The 22,527-nt window shown below is 43.1% G+C and overlaps 1 protein-coding gene across 1 annotated transcript in view; it reads right to left on the minus strand.

Moving 5' to 3' along the window:
* The window catches only part of carmil3 (capping protein regulator and myosin 1 linker 3), a 76,627-nt gene that overhangs the window by 12,120 nt on the left and 41,980 nt on the right, over nt 1–22,527 (minus strand). Inside the window, exons 16-32 of the mRNA XM_079220264.1 lie at nt 18,594–18,698; nt 15,911–15,980; nt 15,721–15,802; nt 13,274–13,370; nt 13,122–13,176; nt 11,535–11,707; nt 10,396–10,464; nt 9,858–9,951; nt 7,781–7,879; nt 7,570–7,689; nt 5,798–5,911; nt 4,933–5,108; nt 4,743–4,836; nt 3,343–3,468; nt 1,526–1,592; nt 867–1,054; nt 1–80 (exon numbers count right to left, since the gene is read on the minus strand). Of these exons, the coding sequence (XP_079076390.1) occupies nt 1–80; nt 867–1,054; nt 1,526–1,592; nt 3,343–3,468; nt 4,743–4,836; nt 4,933–5,108; nt 5,798–5,911; nt 7,570–7,689; nt 7,781–7,879; nt 9,858–9,951; nt 10,396–10,464; nt 11,535–11,707; nt 13,122–13,176; nt 13,274–13,370; nt 15,721–15,802; nt 15,911–15,980; nt 18,594–18,698 (1,809 nt within the window). The remainder of the gene's footprint in view (nt 81–866; nt 1,055–1,525; nt 1,593–3,342; nt 3,469–4,742; nt 4,837–4,932; nt 5,109–5,797; nt 5,912–7,569; nt 7,690–7,780; nt 7,880–9,857; nt 9,952–10,395; nt 10,465–11,534; nt 11,708–13,121; nt 13,177–13,273; nt 13,371–15,720; nt 15,803–15,910; nt 15,981–18,593; nt 18,699–22,527) is intronic.

The raw sequence follows: 22,527 nt of genomic DNA on the forward strand, positions 1-22,527 counted from the left end.
CTGTCAGGTAGAACTCTCTTGCTGTAGAAATCAGGCAGTCCATCCTCCAGCATGCTGACTCCTCCGTTCTCCGAACTATGCTACACACACACACACACACACACACACACACACACACACACACACACACACACACACACACAATATCAGAGTAACAATGATCAATCTGCCATGTCGACAAAAAAACCTGAAAGGCTGTCCTAAAAGTATCGTCTTTTCAAATGTCTGGCTGGCAGAGCCAAAGCCACTGCCAACTGAAGTCTGTTTGTAAAACGACTCCTCATCAGGCCGCCCTAACTGAGTTTGTGCCGATTTTAGAATAAGCTTCTTTACAAAGTCTGAAAACAAACACGTCGCTAAGTTAGAGGCTGCCGTGCGGCCCCAGGGAGATGGCTGCGCGTGATTAACAATTGAGTCACAGAGACACATGCGACAGCTCCCTACTTTAAAAGGAACTTATTTTTGGAAATTGCCACTGGCACGGAAAACAAGATAAATAACAACAGTTCACGCAATGAAGTCAAGAGATGAAAAGAAAGTCTTGACAACAAAACATCTCGGGTTTACTTCCTCACCTCAGCACGCCTCTGAAGCTCTTTTGCGAGAAACACATGGACTGAACCTCATGCGGTGCAGCGTGAAATCCAAAAATGGGGCAGTTAAACACATACGGTGGTGCCTCTGGCATAGTAAAGACTCTTTTACCTTCCAGGTGCCATAAAAAGATCCAGATGCCATTTAAATAAAATAAAAAAGCTAGATCTACAGTTTTACGTAACAAGAAACTGGAGGAAAAGGTGCTTCCTGCCAAACGAAGCTCAGAATAAAGTCGAAGGTCACCGGCATGGAATACGCCATCAACTTACAGATTCCAGGGGAGGGTGGCCTGCTTTGTGCCTCCGCGGCGGGCGAGGCCTGACATGGGTCACGTGACGCAAGGGCGAGCCGTTGGTTGGGAGGGTGGACAGACACTCCCACGATGCCGAGTGGGTAAGAAGGTCAGAGTGCGGGGGGGCTGAGGGGGTAGGAGAGGGACTGGGCTCGTCCCCTAGACCTACAGCAAGAAAAAACAAGACATGGTGTTCAGGTCACATTCTGTCCTACAGTGTATTGCATATTAATATACAGCATAAGGAGTTTTTATAGTTGTCTGTCTACAGCCTTTAGTCTAGTGGCCCTGTGAGACAGAAAATGGATGAAATGAAGAGGCAATTATTCTTAGACCATTACTACTAGTGGGGCAAAAATGTTAAGTTTGGCCCGGAGGCTAAAGAAGGGTTAATCCTTCAATATGAAGACATCACATGCAAGATTAAATAAACTGGCTAATCACACAGTCACTATTAGCATAAGCATTAGCACGGGTGAGAAAATGTTAAAGGACCACTTGTGTGGCTGAAGAAATAAACTACTTTTATTTCAAATAGAGAGACACTTGACCCTGAGCCCATTTTTATTGTAAATACTTTATGCTATGTGAGCGCCTGAGGAAGATTAGCAGCCAGTCGAGGCACAGAAAACTCACTCTGTCTGGTGGAGACGGGACGGATCCTTCTAGTTCGGGAGCTCCTCTTCTTTATGGCCATCGTGTCCTTTTGTCAAAGGAGATAGATGCTTAATGAGCAGGGACTTTATTTCAAACTCTACATCTAGATACGTTAACACAGACGTGATGACAACGCACAAAGCAAGCAAAGAGAATAAGGGGGGGTTACATGTTGTATTCCGAAATTAATACATTACCATCACCCCCAGTATACTTTGAACCATAACTGTCCTGAACAAACAAAACCAAATAAAAAAGCTGTGACTTAATCTCAGAGGGAATCGGTTTGGTTGCTTCGCAGGACTGTTGTTCCTGAAAAAGTCGAACATCTTTATCCTCTTCAGTAAAGGAAAGAGGAGATACGAGGTGTGAAGAAGGAGGAAATCAGCATCTTCTCTGCAGTGGGAAGCTACGGGGACTATGGGAAATGTGAGCTGTGTTCCAAATCACATTATTTTTACTTTTAGTACACACTGCTGCTGCTGCCCTTACAAAGTACGTACTGTGGCATGCGGTACGCATCCAATTGGGATATCCTACTCTGTCGTCACGTTGCACCTTGAACTTCCCTCTTGCTCATTTATTAGCACTGCAGAGGATTGTGGGTCAAAATAGCCAGAAAAGCGTGCTGGCTTGCAACCTGATGCAGTCGAACATCCTGGTGTACATTTTCAAATTGCTCACCGTCGCCCTTCAACAGCCCCAAAATCCATTGCTATTTTTTGTTTTGTTTCTGTGTTTTATTCAGTCAGTCAATCATTACAATACAATACAATATTCTATATAATATACAAACAGAAAGACTGAAAAGGTATAGGTAGAAGCAAAAAATGCTTATATATATATTCCTATCCTAAATTATTATTATCAATTAAATCAGATAATTAATTTGAAATAAAGAACAAATAAAATAAATACATACATACATACTCTTTAAAGATGATTTCTCCGACTGCTGCGACACGCGGATCAAAGCACGTGTCGGCTTAAAATTAAGGGGAAGTGGTCAGTTGAGCTTCGCTAAAGAAACATTTGCAGCTCTTTTGGTTGAGTGGCGCTGAAGCAGTTAGAAAACCTCTCCATTAATGACTCGGTATTTCTTCTCCCTCCGTCCATGAGCGTAATTCATATTGAGCCCCATTTTGATCAATCACTGTGACTTCATCCATTTCAAGTCAGAGTGGTTTGTAAATGTGAGTATGATATGCCGTGTTGGATAATGGTTCTCCTTTCAACCCTCACAAAAAGCAGTCCGTGAAGCTTGTGGAATTGTTGCACACGGTCCACACTTTGAAGCTAACGTGAGAATAATAGTGCACTTTGCATTGAACCTACATAATCAACTTGTGTAATATATATTTACACACATACATCTTCCATATACATACATTTCATTCACACTTGTAACCCTCAAAAATTGTTTTATAAATAATCCTTTTAAAAACCAAAAATGAGTTGACAGTTCTTACATCCATTTTAGCGTTGTTCCATAACTGAACTCCTACAATAGAAATACAACTTCTTTTAATCCCCTTTTTAGCTTTTTGTACAATAAATGTACAAACATCTATCATTCTCTATTCAATTCATAGGATTTGCTACAGTAAGAAAGTAGCAACGTACAATGCAGAAGCTGAAACTAGTGAATCGCTTCCACTTTTGCATAAAACATTACTTAAGCTGATTGTTGTCCAACAATTGTTAGGTGATGCTCAAAAATCATATACACGTGTACCCGTGGATTAAAAAGGAATTCACTATTGACACATATTACCAGCACGTCCTCAGACACTTACAATTCCCAGGATGCCACCAAAGTCCTCATCAGGAAAATCCAGAGACTCCATTATTCGGGACTGTCTGATGGTGCGTCTCCCCGTCCCGGCATCATCCCAGCGCTTCGCCTGAGACACCTGCCTCAGCTGATGCAACACACGCACATCGAGAAACACACACACACACACACACACACACACACACACACACACACACACACGCACACGAGCACGCACACACAAACACGCCACGATGACACCCGGAACAATATCCTTCGACACAATCTCAGAGGACATGCGCCGTACACAAGAAGCTCCCTATCAAAACGGAGGATACTTTGCTATAGTTTTGTGCAGCCCGTGAAGAAAATGAATAAAAAGCAATTTCTTGATTATCAAAGCAAAGTGAGGAAGGACAAACTCGCACTGCAGCAAAACAGAGAAAAAGAAAATGAGATAGCCGGCATAAGGGAGTGAATGGAATGCAAAACAGAGCGGGGCCGCAGTGTTATTGCCAAAAGTCTTTTTTTTTGCCTCCTTTTCCACCGGCTTCATTTTAAACAATTCAATTTTATGGAGAGGAGAACCCACAGGGGTCCAATCATGTCCTTAACGGACACAAATCGACTTGTCTTGTTGTCTCCGAGTACAATTTTCACTGAGAAAAGCTGCTCTATACTTACCACCCTTCATCCTGGTATGGTAATGACACACAGCAGCTGATAAAAACAGTGCCTACTTCGATTAAAGATGCTAAAAAAACACACAAGCATTCAAGACATCAGATTTCAATGGATGCTCCATTTTACAGAAGGTCTTTCATACCAGAGGCATCCAATAACGAGCTTCTGCTCTACACGTCAAATTGCACTACTGGTGATTCTTAACTCAACCAAAGTGAATCTTAAACGTTATAAATTTCTCGAGTGTTGACTTTGACTTTTCAGTGTATTCTGCAGGCATTACGCTACAGCACTCACTTAAATCTCTGCACTACACTCATGCAGCTGGAGGCAAAAGTTGTATTTAGTTGGCAACATTTGTATCAATATTGCGTTTTCTTTTTTTTGGCTTACGCTTTTAAAAATGCAATGTGTTCGGATTAATCCATGACTCATCTTACTATGCAAAGATACGGAATGAATGTCGTACACAAACACAGACCAGAGAAGGATTTTGTCAAAGTGGCGGTAAGTTACTCATGGATCATCATTTATAAATGAGTTGTTCACTTGGAAAACAGTGACAGGAAACAGTGATAGATCCTCTCAGAATGTGGAAACAATCCGACGGATGAAAAGAAGTTGGAGTCACGAGACTGAAAACTATGAAGTACAGATGTATGTTGAACCGCTCAAAGGAAAGGTTCAACATTTTTGTTCTACGTTTCTACAAAGAAGTCATGCAGAAAGGGCTATTACCAGTACCAGGGTTTTATGGGTGTTGTACAGCTCTTGTAGAATCTGATCCACGATGGAGTTAGTCAGATAGGAGACCACAGACAACTTCACCTCCCTGAAAAAGAGGAGAGTGAAAGGAAAACAGAGGATGGAATGAAAAATGAAAAGGTCGGCTCGACATTGAACCGTTTCCACTGGCTCTCCTGCTTACTCCAGGGCTCTGTTGATATCCTCCGCCGCTCGCTCCATGAGGGCGTTGCGGATGGCGGAGCGAGGGATCGATACTTGCTCGGAGATGGACGAGAGAGGCGTGCTGAGTCGCTCGGCGGCTGAGCAGGACATTGGACACAGCTCGCGGCACAGGGACACCATCGAGTCCACCACCACCTGGCCCCGGTTGAACCAAGACATGCGTCACACACATTCCTAATACATTCTCAATATCTACACAGTCATGACTCTCTGGTTCCAAAGCATTTCATTATTCATGCACGGTGTTTCTTCATCTGCTCGCTTAGATTTTCATCCAGCTCCTTTGCTCTGACTTGTCGGCATCTTTTATTTATGTGCATTGCAGCAATCCATTCATCCGTGTATCAACTGCTAACAATTCAGTTGCCATTCAACTTCGCCAGTCCGCACCCAAGTTGGACGTTTGTACATGAATGGAATTATTGCATATGGATCTGGACAATTAAAAAAATACAGCCTTCTGCGCAAAAATGTGAAAAAAAGCACAAACAGAACATGTTCATTATTCTCAAGTAAGTTGAAATTCAATAGAGAAGATACAAGATTCTTCCTTGGGGTGTGCTATATTTTTTTTTTTAAATCATTCGACTGTGCTGCTTATGGGAACAGAACGCAACTAACAGAAATATTAAAACTGTTCCTGTGAATTTAAATGCTACATTTTTTAAGTCAGCACACACACACACACACACACACACACACACACACACTTAATGGGCAATTTAAATGCAACTAGTCCAGAGCTCCACCACTGTTTATAATACGGGTGCATCAGGAACTGGCTGGTGTCTGCGATTACGGCCACAGATCCACCCCCGACATACCTGCAGCTCTTTGTCGGCAGCCTTGGCCAGTTCTCCAGCCAGAGTGTCCAGTCGCTGCTTGACGGGGCCGTCCACTGACAACACATGGGCCAACTCACACAGGGAGGGATACAGCTGATGGCGCACACACACACACACACACACACACACACACACACACACACACACGAGAAGAGGTTAGCGCCAGAGGAGGGACGATTGAGTATCAACAGGAATGTTCCTCATTAAGCAGAATGTCCCGCTTCTGAAAGTTATATCATTCTATGCATCATGTGGTTGGATTATTAATTATTGAGTAGTATTTAGATAGTAACAGGTACAGATAGAGCTTGCTTTGACTATACTATATTTAGGTGGTTGGATTGATCAATAACAAAATCATCATAGATTAGGAGCTGATCAAAAGTTTTGTTAACTTAAAACATTGTTTATTTTTATTCATAAATTATTTTGATGTAAAAGCCATTAACACATTTTGGGTTGCCTGGTTGTGGAAAATCTCTCGAGACTTTTGATGTTGGCTCATTAGAAAGTGAGATGCCTGTGACCCTAATTATGATTTAGAAGGTGCAGGGAACTCCTTTACCTACATTTGGTTATCTTCATTTAAGCCCGTCTAGCTCCAGCTCGGCTTCATTACAGGGAGAAACAGCTCTAAATAACTGCTCCACCAGGGAGGCTCCTTTGAGGTGTGAGTGACAGTCATTAGTCTAAGTGGCGTTGACAGGAGGAAGGTTCTCCACTTCTCAAGTGCTGGACGGTGTAGGACTATCACAGGTGAAAGGTTCATTTGATAAATGAGAAAGCATCCAAGGAGCTTAATCCAAGTGAATATGAAACAAACAGGGTGGCGCTGTAGCTCCCGTTAGAAAGAGAGAAATGTTAAACAGTTCTGACTGTCTGAGCCAGATTTGACACAACCTGGTAACCTAAAAGTTATTCTGATTGCTTATAACGATACTAATTACTATTACTATTACTATACTATTAATATTCTCATATAAATTATTTTTGAATAACTAATTAACCATTAATAAAGTCATTAGTTACGGCTTATTAATCCTTTATAAAGTGCAAAATCTTACTCTGATAAACAACTGGTCACTGTAGCTATAAGGTATATGTAATGGGGTGAGATCTACAATATTTCCCACTAAAATGTAGTGAATTTTAAAGTAGCTTCAAAAGGAAACACTCAAATACAGCACATGTACTGAACATAAGCCCAATATTAGCTCTCCTTTTAGCTTAGTTTTAGGTCCCCACAAACCTCAGAGAATTATCTGGCTCTTTAGCTGCTAAATGCTCCAATATGTCCTCCAGCTAGTTGCCTACATTGTCTGTCTGCCATCTGACGGTGAGCATCCAGTGGGTTTATTAGCTTTATTGCTGAAAACAACACCAGTGAGACTCGTGAGAATAGAAACAGAAAAACACTACATTTATGGGCTGTAAAACCAAAACAATATGCCAAAAGGAAATGTCATAACGATCCGTAGAGCTGACAGGAATGGCAAAGTCAGGTGATAAATATCTGAGGGTTCACAATGTGATCCATTGCTCATATACAACTATTATGTTCCCTTTAAATACAGTATGAGAAGAAAGGTAGTTTTGTTATTTTCCACCAGTGGTTAAAATATGTAAAGAAAAGAAAAAAGACAAAATACATACTTCCTAAATTTCTGTATCTCACATTGCTTGGATATTATACGGGTCATTACAGTTTAGATGTCACACACACAAGAGAAATAAAGCGTTAGTCTACTCACAGCTTTGGAGTCCCGGGCTTCTTTGAGGATTTGCCTGGCCGTCTGGACCTCCTCCCCTTCCTCGCTGCCTTTCAGGACACACACCTGCTGCTGCACCCGCACGCACAGACGCTCCATCACCTGCACACGCACACACAAGACGGAAATCAAAACGATGTAAGCGTGGCCCATGAAAATACACACCAGAATTGCACGAAATACAGACACGAACTTGTTCGGCAGTGCTGGTGACGAGGCCCTGGTGCAGCCTGAGAGCCTGTTTCTGAGAGAACCGCTGAGTCTGGTTGTTCCTAAGCAGGGCACGCTGGATCTGTCACACACACACACACGGAAAACAAACAAAAATAAATAGGAGTGGTGGAGATGACAGGTGTTTACCAAGCACGGTGTGCAGGAGACGGGAGACGAGCCCATTTGCATGGAAATAAGGAGACTGAGGAGAGTTCTGATAAAAAAAGGGATGCCTTTGATTTATTGTCTTGACTCAGCAGGAGGAAGTGTTCCCTGCTTAATCATCTTATGTAAGGAAAGATGGACTCAAGAGCTTAGCAAACAATGTGCAGACAAACAAGAAGCCCCAACCTAAATAACAGCTTTATACACTTTATACGCATCACTTCGGATAAGAACCAGAAAGTCATCTATAAGGCTACTTCCACAGCAGATCCATTTCTAACGCTTGAAACAACATGTCAAAACATGGTAGACTGAAGTAAAAAATACACTGCATTTTTTTCTTTTCTTTTTTATGTTTCTGGAAGTGTATCTCAAATGCTCCTTTAGCCTCCGAGCTTCTGGGGAGGCGAGATGTTGTGTGCGAGTGACTGACAGCTGAGCCGTGGGAGAAACGGGAGTCTGACGTGCGATGACAACCGACCTGCTCTGTTAACTCCGGCATACAAGCCAAGCGGCAAAGAGCATTTAGTTAGCAGTGGTACTGACAAAAATAACTACACCATTCAGTATCTCAATTGCCAGCGAGTACACGTTCCCCTAATGAATATTAATTTATGAATTTTAAACATGTACATGGTGCAAGTTAAGAAATCGTATCCAGGCTAATGTCTGCAGACGGCCTATTTTCCTCCTCTGTGTCTTTGTCGGCGGCAGCTGTCTGGCTGTCAGTAAATGTCATCGTCATGCAAATGACAGGAAGTTATCGCTTTCTATAAATATGGATTTAAATTAAGCACTTTGATTGGCTATATGAAAAGCGCATCTCTGATGACACAGCACATGGACAAATGCATGAACAGACGGGGGTGCAAAGGGGATCGATACAGAAAATAAAAAAATGTGACCGTGGACACGGGAGGACATCGACATTCAGAGCACATCTGTGTGGTGCAGATGTTCTCCAGGGTCACATGAACAAGAGAATGGCAAACTAATAAAGAGGACCGTCGTCCAGCATGCAGCTGTGAGAACTAAATCAGCATAAATTAACCTGACTGAATCAACGCCCTTTAGGCAAACACTTGCAGCATCCTGGTGTCAAATTAGGGATGCAACAAAGTTATTTGAATTAAAGATTAATTTGCTGATAATTTTCTGGATTTATCGCATGGTCAGAAAATCGTGAAAAATGCCCATATCAATATCTAAAAGCCTCAGGTTTCCATCTTCTTCATATTTTTTGGTCTATCCAACAGTCCTAAATCCAAAGCCACGTTAAACAAAGAAAAGCAGCAAATACTCCCATTTGAAAAGATTGATCGATTGGCATATTTGCTCGAAAAATAACATAGATGATTGATTAATTATCAAGATGCTTGCCAATTCATTAATCGTTTTAGTTCTTAGTGCATCACATTGATTGGTCTTCCTTCAAAGGTATATCTACACTAATAGGGCATGACATCTGTGCTATTCACAATAATTTTCCCCCATGGGAATATGTTAAATTTTAATCAACCTCTCTTAACTTAGAGCATCTCCTTCACATTCTTTAAAAACCCTGAAATCCTTGCCTAAACTGAGCCATTATAAGAGGTCTTTAGTGGATCACTACACACATAATGATACTGGTTAGATATTGCAACCACAAATGCTCAGAGGTCTGTGAAAAGTAATTGTCTTTTCATGCAAACTTATTTATGGCACACATCCCGTGAAGGGTTTCCACAGCAGCAACATAATAATCTATTAAAACGTTCGCATTAAATCTTCACTTCGAATGCACAAACAAGTTACAGTCATTCATCAAAGACCATGAGTCATCATCCTCACAGTCTTTAGGATTTCCAGAACATGATGCAGTAGATTTACACGTCACAAGCTCCTCTCACCTTGGTCAGGGCTTGGTCCGTCTTCTCTGGCGCGCTGCGGTATGCCTGAGTGACATCACCGAGGGGGAGGGGCATGTACTGAAGAGTAAAGTTGCTATCAAGCGAAGAAATGAAAGAAGAGAAAGAGGGAAGAAAAGATTATATTACCCATGTGATAACAAACAGAAGGAAGTGTGATGTTAACAAGAACAAACGGGAAACACCCAGGGCCCTTATAACTCTAATTCCCAAATACACCCACACACCCTTGTACAGCACACACATGAACACACACACCCACACCGACTCTGAGAAAACATGACAGTTTGACTGGCATGCACGTCAAAGAACTGATGAAACGCTGTGTAATAGTAAACATTGTACAGAGACGGTTATCTGCCTGTGTGTGTGTGTGTGTGTGTGTGTGTGTGTGTGTGTGTGTGTGTGTGTGTGTGTGTGTGTGTGTGTGAGTGAGAGAGAGATCCTTTTAATGTGTCTTCAAACGTTTTTTTCTTTCTTTTTTTCTTTAATTTTTTGCTTTGTGTCGTGTTCGTCTTACTGCTCCAGCGCTCTCGCCACATCTTGGAAGCCTGTCGCCGTGGTGTTGTTGCGATCCCACATCACACTCCTGAGTGGGATCAAACCAGCGGGAAGTAGGGTGGAGACAAGACACAGGGAGGAGGAGGAGGAGAAGGAGGAGGAGGAAAAGCAGATGAGTCACTTTCTGATGCTCCATAAAACACACACACAATCACAATCACAAACACACACACACACACACACACACACACACACACACACACCTTTTTGCTACATGCCTAGAACGAGTCCGTATCGCGACATTAAGAATGCACGAACAACTGCCTCACAACTAATGAGCTTCTGCTACTTCACAGTGCAGACTCTCCACCTACACTCCACACTGTCTAACTCTTTCTAATATATCAGTCATTCTAGGCCCCTCTCTCTTCTCATCTATCCTCCTCCTACATACTCTCCTTCCCTCGACTCGCTCTGCCCTAGAAATTCAATCAGCTCAACCCAAATCCCACTCCTTAGGTGGTCTCCCTCTCCCGTCCCTTTGGTAACTTTTCTCCATCTCTAGTCCATATCCAACCATTTCCCCCCATCCGAATACTTCCATCTGACTCTCTCTCTCCCTCTCCCCCACCCCCACCCTTGTCTCATTCCTGTGCTCCTTTTCCTCTCACTTTCTCCGCCCATATGTTCCTTACTTTCCTCCACCTCCAAAACACACACACAAACACACACACACACACACACACACACACACACACACACACACACACACACACACACACACACACACACACACACACACACACACGTCTTCACTCAGTCTTTTCTTTTCTGGTGCAATACATTATCTGCCTAAAGGCCCTTTCCCATCTCTGCACCGATTCTCATCTCTATCCCTCTGACTCACCTGCTTATCTCCTACATGGTTTTACTCCCCCAGTTCGCCCATTGGTCTTTGAAGCAATGCACTGAACTCACTGTTGTGCCTCTTAGCAACCTCAGCATATCCTCTCCTCAAACCATACCCATCATATTCATTTTCTCTCCGGCCCTACTCTTCATCTGTCCTCTAACAACTCTTTTGTGTTTTTTTTTCCAAGCTTTCATCTGCAAGGAAATCCCTCCTTTGCTGACAGTAAAAATGTATCAAACGCACACCTGAGCGTTGTATTGATCTGCAGGGCTTTGCTGAGCATCTTGGCCCCGGAGTCCTCCAGGAGGTTGCCGCTCAGGTCCACCTTCCGCAGGCAGGCGTTAGAGCCCAAGGCATTGACCACAACTGTGCCCCGCTGGCGAAGCCTCGAGTCAGCCAGGGAGAGGGACTGCAGGGCCTGGAGGAGGCAGGAAGACACAAGATGGAAAACTTTTAAAAAAGGGGAAATAAATGTGAGGTTGCATTTCTCCCCAAAAATATCTGGAAATGGTGTTATTAAAAGTTTTTTTTTATCCACGTTTCTGTATTATTGATTAGCGCAAATCAATAATGAAAGAACCTGGATGAAAATCAGATTTTCAAAAATTTAAACCCTCCGTAGTTGAATCATTAACTGTTTTTGTACGTGCCTAGAAATGTGTACAGAACTCTGTGAGCAGTTCACTTTTTGCATTAGGACTTCATCTACAAGTGGTGAATGCAGCGGAGAATACATTACAACTTTTGAGCACACGGAAATATCACTGCACGTGTTCAAATTGGTTTAAAGCAACAATTCTTTCAGTGGAATTAAACTCTAATCACCAATTCTTTTTCACAAGTTCCCCATAACACATTATGTTAAGTTCTTATTATGTTAAGTTCTTATGTAAACAGGAATAGTAGTCCACGATACGTTTAAAACAATAGTTTGACATTTAAAAGTTTACTAAGCAGGAGTTAGACACAATTGCACTCTCAAGTCTGTACGCTAAATATGAAGCTGGAGGATGAAGACCTGAAACAATCAGGAACTGGCTTTGTACGTCTTCAACAAACAAAACATAAAGGTTATTTAATGAGCTTTAGAGATGCAGGTTGGTGGACTGTGTTTCCCTCGGACAGAGCCAGCTAGCTCTTTCCCTCTGCCCCCAGTTTCTTTTTTGCTAAACTCAGTTTATTCCCATTTTCTAACTTTTGATGTTCGCAGCCTTCTGTGAAGTGTTAGCACGGAGCCCTCAATCAAATCTGTGCGGAGGCACACACACACACAAAACACACACACACACACACACGATTCTGACGTCTGTCTGTGTTGTCACCCCTCACTGGGCGAGTTAACCAACAGACCAATCTCTGACAAACTTGTTGCACTTCCTTTAAACTTTGCCCCCCCATCTGTCCCTCTGTTAGTGTGCTTGCACACACCCGTCCGACAGCACTGAGCGTTAGAGAGCATCATTGTGAGCTATCACCATCAACAGTGGTAAATAATTGAGTAAGCAACTTGTCATGCTGGATTTGCAGAGCAGAGAGCAGAGGGAGCCCCGGGAGCCTTCGCCAACACACAGAGACCAAACAGGGCCCACACACAACGTGACTCGTGTGCATGCTAGCACCTTGTGTGTGTGTGTGTGCGTGACAGGTGGGAGATTATGCTTAAATGCAAATGAATGAGGACACGAGAATTTAAACGGTGACAAGTGTGTGTTTGTGCGTGCAGCGACAAATCTGCGAGGCATGCGTGCGCGCATGCGTGCGTGTGTGTGTGCATCTGCGCGGAACGCCGCTGAGGATTTGTGTACAATATGTTACATAATACTCCAACTCACACACTCTTCTTCTTGCACCAAATGAACCAGTTTCTGCAGAGTTTCATCCAGCACCCTGAGGAGGCGGCGAGAAGAGAACAAAAAAAAGCATTCATCATCAGGATCGTCTTCGCAACCATCTGTACCCGCTGGTTCCCCCGCGTGGTCCGTACCTGCTCTTGATGTTGAAGTTCTTCCCCAGCATCAGGTGTTTGAGGGAGGGGTGCCGGGAGAACGCTGTGATGACAGCCAGCAAGTCAGCATCCAAACCTGTGCACAGCACACACGCACACACACACACATCACTTGAGTACGAGTGCAACTCCAGCAATACTGTGCTCTCTGTAACGTCTGTGAAAACCAAGCTTCCAAAAATATGTTTGATTACATCTTACAGAGGAGATTAGGCCTGAATGAAGTTTTAAGAGAGTTAGAGGGATAGTTTGAATGTTTTAAAGTGGGGTTGTTTGACGTACTTGTCCATAGTCATACAGTAGTACCAGCGCAAGAGCATAGCAATGTACAGCGGTGAACAGAAGCTAAACCTTTTGGAGCCATCTAAAAGAAAAAGGCCGACTGGGGACCGAAGTCGTTACATATATTGAGCCACTAGACTCCTTTGACAAAAAAAACAGTGATTTAAACAAAAAAAAATGTTTAAAAAGGGTTAGTTTGGATTTACCAGAGAGCACGGATACATACAAGCCCAATTCTAAAAAGCCTATTCCTTTTTAGAATTGATCACAAATACAGTAAGATGAGGCATTAACTGTCATTACAAACTGAAAGAAAAAAAGTCATATTTTCACGACACACATTTCTGGACTGCCACACCAGTGACTCATCATTTACTCTGCCAGGTGCTAACAATTCTGTCTTTCAAAGCTCAGTGTTTTTTTTCATCTCATTTTTAGAAGAATATCTTGTTGCCCACAGAAATGCCAAAATACTCCTCATTAACCTCCCACCCACTCACAAAAGCTCAAGGATGGAGGATGCTGCTCAAGGGAAGTGGTTACCATGGCGAGATATTTCAGTAACAAAGACATAAAAGCCTCATTCAGAGAGCAAAACTATCTGCGTTTAAATAAAAATAAATAAAAAGAAAAGTTTACTCTCGTGTCAATGACAGGAAACTGTGGTGGTTAAGGGCCGGATGAGTGTGAGCAAGCAGGAGCTTCAAGGTTGAGAGCGTTGGAAAGTAAAAACTCCAGCAGTGCTTGAGGTGTATAGAACACAAATAAGCTGTTCTATGTACTATGAGTGTTCTTTTAGTTTTTTAGCAAAAAATGAAGGACCTGTCTTAGTTGGTATTGTGCTTTCGAGGTTCAAATTAACTGACAAACTTGCAATTATTAAAATTTGCAAAAGCAATAGCATGCAGCGAACTATGGAGGGAGGTGGGGACCCTGAGGGCCCAGTGCTGTGTTCGAGCAGAGTGAAGGTGTTCGGGTAGAGCGTTCATCTCTCCAGAACCACTGGCTCGCTCAGCAGCTGCCAGCTCATCGTATTCGAGCAGTTGTACGGCTCCGTGCGTCACTATTTCTCTGTTGATACACTAAGGTTACATAACGGTAACATGGTTAGCTCCCACCACCACAACCTCCTCTTAATGTGATCAGCTTTTGCTACTGTTGATTTAACTAGCATTAATGTTCAGAGAAGTTTATTGAGGGGGGTTAGCTCCCAGAGCTAAATCATTATAGCTGCTCCAATTCTCTCTCTGCTGCAAGCTTCGTCCAGGAGCAGAGCTGTTTTTTTGACAAATTGAACTGTCTGTCCTAAATTAATACTCTGTTCTTTTCTTTCATCCCAGCCATTTTCATTTTATTTTTATTTTATTATTATTGTATATATCTTCCATCCCTGCTGTTTTGATATCTTAGTTTCTGTCTGTAAATTGCTGCTACTCGACACCAAATTTCCCCTTAGGGATTAATAAAGTATATATTAATATATTCATTCATTCAATTGTCCATTACTTTACATTACTTTGCATACTTAAGTGTCTTATTTCTTATTGTATTAGTAAAAACTACTTACTAATTAATTTTTTTGTTTAAAATTACTTTTAAATAATTCTTAACACCTAGTGGGACTCGCATGTTGTGCCATCCTTTAAAAAGAGGCACTCCAACTATTTTAATCTTATATTTAACACATTTGGGGCAAAGTTGGGGAGGGGAGTGGTCAAGTGTTCTTGACCGAGACACTTAAACCCAAGTTGCGCTTCACAGTAGCCAATTCTGTTTAGGGTGGGTTAAAACAAGTTTTGCAGAGTCTGTGCAGCCAAGCTTTTTCAGCTTTAGCTGTGATGTAAACATGTGATGTTACCTTAAGTCCTGAAGTCCAAGCCGAGATAACCGCACAAGACGCTACCGCAGGGTCAGCTAACTGAACTTCATGTGTAAAATCGGTGGCGTTCCCCTTTAGTTTGAATGCTGGCGGCATTGACTCACTACGCCTGCTCTAAAGAATTGCATTTAAAACGAAAAACTGCACATGCCGGTATCCACCAGACCGCTAGAGATCAAACGGGTTTCAAATACTGCAGTGTGTCTTGATCTGAAATTCTAATGTGCGTGTGTGTGTGTGTGTGTGTGTGTGTTTTGTCTCTCACCATTATCAGAGATGTCTAAAGTCCCCACGCATGAAACTCGAGGAAACAGCTCCTGTATCACCCCAGCGCCTGCCGACCTCAACTGTGGGAGGAAGACAAGAGAGGAGTGAGACGTGACGGGATAGCCACGAGCGTCTATCTATGACGAAGATGAGCGAGTGCATTTACAGCACAGACTAACAGAGCATACCTCACAGCTGCTGATGTCCAGGTGTAAATCAGAGATATGAGGGTTATTGGACAGACCTAGGAACAGAGCCCTGAAGGAAAACACAGGCAGGGTAGGATGGGAAAAGAGAGAGACAGAGCGAGGAGAAGAAAGAAGAGAGAGAGGGAGGGGGGGAGCAGATAAGGAAAGAGAGGAGAAAGCAGAAGGATAGGTGGGTAAGAAGAAAAGGGAGAGAAACAAAAGGGCAATTAATGGAAAAAGGCAAGGTGAAAATGACAAATAGAAAAATAAAATAAGAACAGAGGCAGAAAGATCAATCCCACATGAATCCAATTGCTTCTTTTCCTCCCTCTAGCAACCCGAACAGATCCTACGACTCCCTGCTGCCTCGTGCTGCACTGCGTTCTCCTTTGCACACTTAACAGTTACAGACCCATCTCTTTAAGTTACTTTTCTGTAAGTCCTTTAAGGAGATTCATAGCTTAAAAAAAAAAAAAAAAAAAAATCTTCAATATTTATTCAGGGAATGTGGCCAATTGTTGCTCATGCACGCAAACCCAGCTGGATACAAAAGGAAGACTCCATTTGCACATCAAGGCTCGGCTGGAGGTTGATCTCGTGCAACGGAGAAACATTTAAGAGTTATGCACCGTGAGGAGGTAATGAGGAGAAGTGCTAAGTGGGGAGTCCGCTCCGTCCATTTTGGCTGAGCTCCATCATGCGGTACGCAATCATCTCTATTGTTGCTGGCAGTTTGCTTTGTTTACTCCACTATTGATTGTGTTCCTTGGCTAGGAACAGCTAACAGCAGGCTGCACACCTAACAAGTAAGATAGCAGTACTCCCGGCTATTCTCCGAGGGAAACTTGCTTTCCGTTTGGCTCGTTCAGCCTGGTTTAGCTACACTCAGATCTCCTGAAGCTGGTCGGTGTACAGAGTCCTACTCAAAGACGCGTCAGCATGGCGGACGCCAGCCAATGTGGGGGGGAGGGAGGGAGGCATCAATCTGTGTCCTCTTATTGAAGGCTGGTCCCAGAAACACAACAGACAACGGCTCCACTGTCGAGGAAAAAAGTGCATTTGAACCCAAATGTGGGAGCTATTTTAGTGTTCAAGCATGACACAAGAAAAAAGAAAAAGGTCTTATATTTTAAGAGTCTCCTCTTTAATCGTTGGCACAAGGTTGGATATACAATTTAAAAGGAGTGATGCTTCCTGGGTGTAATTCAGACAGTGCTTCAAACTAAAGGACCTTACAGCATCACGAGTGGACCCATTTTTAGCACGAGTGGCCCCAGTTTATCCTTCACCATTTCAACTTTGACTAAATATCGCCGGCTTGTTGACACAGGGAGGCGGCGGTGGTAAAAAACTGGCGGGAACGCACTTGAAGAGGTGGACAGTTAGGAATAACGGGCTACATGAGCTATAAACTACTTCTATCGTGAACCTTCTGCTGGACCTGAAAAGCAACACTGGTCTCCTACACCTCATGATTGGCTCATTTATAGTAATTCATTTGATAATGGGCTTATTACATGGATTTGATTTACTCCTACGTGTGACAATTTCATGATAGAAATGATTATTCAATAAAACGCATTTGATAGCATCTAGTAAGATCTGGATCTCTACCTACTGACTTTATTCATCACTTCTTATTCATTTACTGTTTGTTTTCTCTTCCACAACGGTGACTTTATTCATTTTTCTCACATAACATCAGTTTAATCTCGTCTGATGTGTATCTCCGTGCATCCACTTGATGTTTATTGCAGTTTACTTTGCCAACTCCGTGTATGAATCCTGTCCAGAGGTTCTCTAAATAAAGAACAAGCCACTGTTTGCCAATTGGCTGTCACAGTATAACACACACACGTCAAAGCTATTCATGACATAAACACATCGCATGCTGGATCCTTTACACTTGGGCACTTTCCCTGACCCCCTTTGGATGTGGACTTGACATGCTTCTGGGTTTTGATGAGACTTTGGTACCTTTACAACAATCGCACCTGGCACTGAATTAGATTTTTTTTCATTTTCTAATTTACTTTTCACAGGTCACTTCCTCGAACAAAACAATTGTCAGTATCTTGACAGTGCATTTTTTTAAGGTTTGTTTTGATGTGCTTCAAGATTGATTTGTTCATTTTGCATTTATTTATTCATATCTACCAGAGGTGGATTTTGTAAGTAGCATGGCCATATGCATCTGTTATAACCTCCCAAGGTTGTTTGGGGGATAACATCTTTAATACATTTACATATCATTTTTTCCCACTATATGACATTATAATCTATTCATATACATGATGACGAATGCAAAAGGGGTCAAACTGAATGGAGGTCACTGTGTATTGATTTGCATCATATACAGCATGTTTCAAAATGTCTCGCTAAATCATTGCCTGTGACTGGGCTTTTCTCATTTCATCGATTTTTTAAATCCTTGGTTTCTTTGCTTGCCTCCTCTCCTCGAGTCCCAGTCCCTCCCACCTGCGCTTCGAGCGAAGGAGGCGAGGCAGAGACACGGGGAGAGAGGGATTTAGGCAACATCTCCTCGAGAAGCATTTTAGGAATCGAGACATGCTTCCAGATGGCACGCCGAGATTGATTTCCGGGTCATATTTAGAAGGACGGAGGAGGGCGGCGACGAGGAGGAGGCACGGAATAGAGAAACAAGAGGAGCGGAGTGACTCACCTCAGTGAATCAGGGGGGACTCTCACGGAGGCCAGGCTGACGTGGGTCAGGCTGAATGCGGAGCTGAAGAACTGGCGGAAAGTTGGCAGAGAATCTCTCGCTTTCCTGGAAAAGAACAAGAGGAGAAAAACAAAAGACGGGATTGTAAAGTGTGTAGGAGTGGAATGGGAAGCGAAGAGCAGGACATAAGAGATAGAGCGCGATCAATAAGGCAGTTAGACAGACAGAAAATGAAAGGAGGTGAGCAGATGATGGGAGCCGATAAGGAGACTGATCAAGACAAGGTGGCGGATGACAGAGGGAGCTGAAAGGCTGACACAAAGTGACGGGAATTTTGCGGCAGACGAGAGGGGAGCTGTCAGAGAGGGAAACGGAACGATGGGGGGAGAGAGAGAGAGAGAGAGAGAGAGAGAGAGAGAGAGAGAGAGAGAGAGTAGAAGACAAAAGATGCCCGGCAGGTGACATTTTGGTCAGAATTATATCAAGCAGACTCTGAAAAGGTGAAGTTGGCATAATTAACTGCCAACAGTTTTTTTTAAAGAAAAAAGATAAAGCTGACCAATTATCCAACCATCTGCTTGGCATGCACCGCGCATTAGCCTGTCATCAGAGAGGAAGGACAGAGTGTATGTACAGCGATACACGAGGGGATCAATCGATGCAGTACACTGGTTACGATCAGTGTTTAGAACTTGTCAAAGCAGCCAATCTGCCACTTCAGCCCCTCACGGCACAAATTTGCCACAGGGGAGGATGACGAGGGGGGGGGAGTGATGAGAGGCCGAGGTGGAGGAATTGAGAGAGGCAGAAGGGGGCGTTGGTTGAATTAATCTTTTAGAAACATTTTGTTTGTTTTTCAAGAAAAGATTACCTGCTACCTCTCTCCAGCTGAGGTGTTGTTTACTTGCGCAGCACAGACGGCCTTTCCCCCCCCCCCCCTTTTCTTACCGCTCATTTGTTTCCCACCATCATCCCCGACACACAACAAGTACAGTTGTTTTCGGCGCGGCGACGGGGCACTTTGAATAGCGCGTTTCATACGACTCATCATTTTAGTTATTCATATACTGCAATGCAAAAGTCACACTCAGACAGACAGAGAACCACTTATGTACAATTATTGTATGGCGTTTCACGTCAACCTTTTTTTATTTTGAACGGCAGACAGTTTGACTCACCGGGGCAAGAAAAAGTACAGGTGTAACTAATTTCGCTAACGAGGGCTCAGCTCCATAAATGGAACGCCGCCATTATGAGCTGCAGCTGTGCGTTTCCTGGCTGCGACGCGGGGCAACGCGCTTCCTTTTACTTTGATTGAACCCATTTTCTTCTGCTACAGAATCAATTAACACCAGATGGCTGATCGTCGGTCGTTTTTCTTTCAAAAATAAAGCCACACATCATAGAGTAATGAAAAAAAAAATCTAAATGCTGGCAGCTCTGCGAGGCCGTACGTAGGCACGACACTGCTCCGAGCTACGCTCTCACGACGACAATGGAAAATATGGACTTTTAGCAGGTATCGTTGTTGCCATATGTTCACTTTCTTTATCTCGCATGTGAGTGTCTCAGCAGTTGTAAAACAACAATAAACGCAAAGCACAACAGCAGTTGCTGGGAAAGCTGGATAAGTTCTACAGAGATAATTTGTCTTCAAGAGTGATGGACAAAGTTAAATTGAAAAGTGACAAAGTTGTAAGGCACCATAAACGTCTGTACAAAACCCCTCGACAGCCCGTCCAATAGGACGGTTCCGCCTCGGCTAAAGTGGTGGACCAACAGACAGACGCTACTACCCCCACTAGTGGGGCGAGCTAGAGCTCGACCTCGATCAATTACCTCACTGTTGGTTGTCTATTTCTGTCATTCATTCATACATACATACATACCACAGATAAAGTGACCTTTACCACGCTCTTAACTGGTCTGCATTTTAATGCGTCCTTACTGGCACACAATTGCTGATACACAAAACCTTGGGTAAAGTTGAACGTTAAAGTGCTCAAATGTATATTTCCAAGGCGTTTGCCTGTCTTTACATTTCTAATATATCCTTCTGATCAGTTTTTTCTCTTTTTTTTTCTTCTTCTAGAGCTTCAACTGACCCTGCTTGCTCTACACTTAAATTAAGATGTGATACTATTTCTCCCAATTCTGTTGCAGCGGAAAGAGTAAAGCTATAATATTGTAATACATGCAACAATTTTCCGCGTTAGGATTAATAAAGTATCCTCTATTCCATGAGCGTTCCTCTAAGCGACACATTAACTGAACAGAATACATAAGTGTGATTCTAGCCGGCTCGGCTCCCGCTCTAGATGGGCAGTGATATCATAAATCTGTTAATTCACACATTCACACAGTCTGCAGTTTTTTTGGCAGCTCCATCCTGCATTTGGCAGTTTAAACTGTGTTACTTTTAGACTAGATTAAGGGTTTAGTTTATTTGTGTTTGTCGAACATTTTAGTTTTCTCTCTGCTGACAGTAGACTTGGTTAAGCCAGACAGCCAAAAGAAACCCTGGTATGTTGAACCCGCTTTGTGGTCCAAGCTCCACATTTCTCAGTTTCTTTCTTTAGAAAATGTAATCTAATTTATTATAGGCTACATCCACAGAAAGTTCCCTTCAGATCAAGGTTTTCTTTAAAAAAAATAAAACCCTACATCATTTAACTTCGCGAAAAATAGCAACATGACCTGACTTCCAATATCTCCGTTGATGCAAATTCGGTCTCTAACAACACATCGCTTGCCTTCAGCAGCATATCTGTGTTTGTTATGTCTGAACCTCTAGGACATCACAACTGAAAATCTGCTCCGCAGCCTCCTCTCTGATTACTGAGCCAACTTTCCTGTGTGCCCATGTGTTTGGAGCAGCTGTTTAATTGGTATGAGCGCAGTAATGTGACTGGCTGAGGAACATAATGAAAAATCACTACACCCCACCAATTTCTATTTCCGCTTCACCACATTCCTTTTGTGTATACTGCTCCTGTGAGTAGAAGCCCTCATTGTGCTTGTGCACGAGAACCACTGATTTACACGGACCGTTATGATTGCTCAGTTAAAGATGAAACCATCACCATGTTTGATTCAGGACTTTGGAACTTGACGTAATAACACCAGCCACAATGACGTCTCTCATAACACTGACATTCTACCCCGCACACGCAAAACCATGTTGGCTTGGTTTAAAAGATGAAACTGAACGCAGCGAGGGGAAAGGAATAACAGATCGTGAGATAAAGACGTGGGGGGGGAAGCGAGAGAAAATCAAGTTATGAAGAGTAGAAAAACGGAAAAGGTCATGGAGTGAGCAATGGTGGGAGGAAAAAAAAAAGGAAAAGACCAAAGATGAAGACATTAAAAAAGTAGTGAGGGGAAAACCAGGCAGCTGCATTACAAGCTGCTGTCATTGCTCTTGTGATAACCTCTCAGTGTGTGGAACGCCAGCACTTCTCTGACCCATTTGTAATGATTAGCATACGGCCCGTCAGGACTCCGCTGATACAGAAAAGGCCTCTGTCGCATAAGTAGATCGTGTCACTGTCTGTCTCACTAAACGCTCTCCGGGGAGCTGTATCAGCAACTTGTTACCACACGTGTGTGTAACTGGATCTACATGGACTGCTCCCTGTTTCTCGAAAGCGCCACGTCTGTGTGTGAGATGGGGGAAGGAGGGGTCCGTTTCATATTCATGAGCAGGCAGCCCGGCAGTTCTTATCAGCCCGGTTCAGCTTTGTGGCTCCGTGTTGTCACCACAACACGAGGCCGTCTGCCTGGCAGCCACCGAGCCAGCAAGAATTTAATAGCAGAAGACCCATGACCGGCAAGAGGCGGGATGAACTATGGAGGGAGGGAGGCGGGAGGGGAGATGTGAGGAGAAAGAGCAGTGGTAAAAGGGAATGAAAGTTGGAGGATGTGGAGAGGGAGG

Source organism: Taurulus bubalis (genome assembly GCF_910589615.1).
Source record: "Taurulus bubalis genome assembly, chromosome: 1".
Lineage (NCBI taxonomy): Eukaryota > Metazoa > Chordata > Actinopteri > Perciformes > Cottidae > Taurulus > Taurulus bubalis.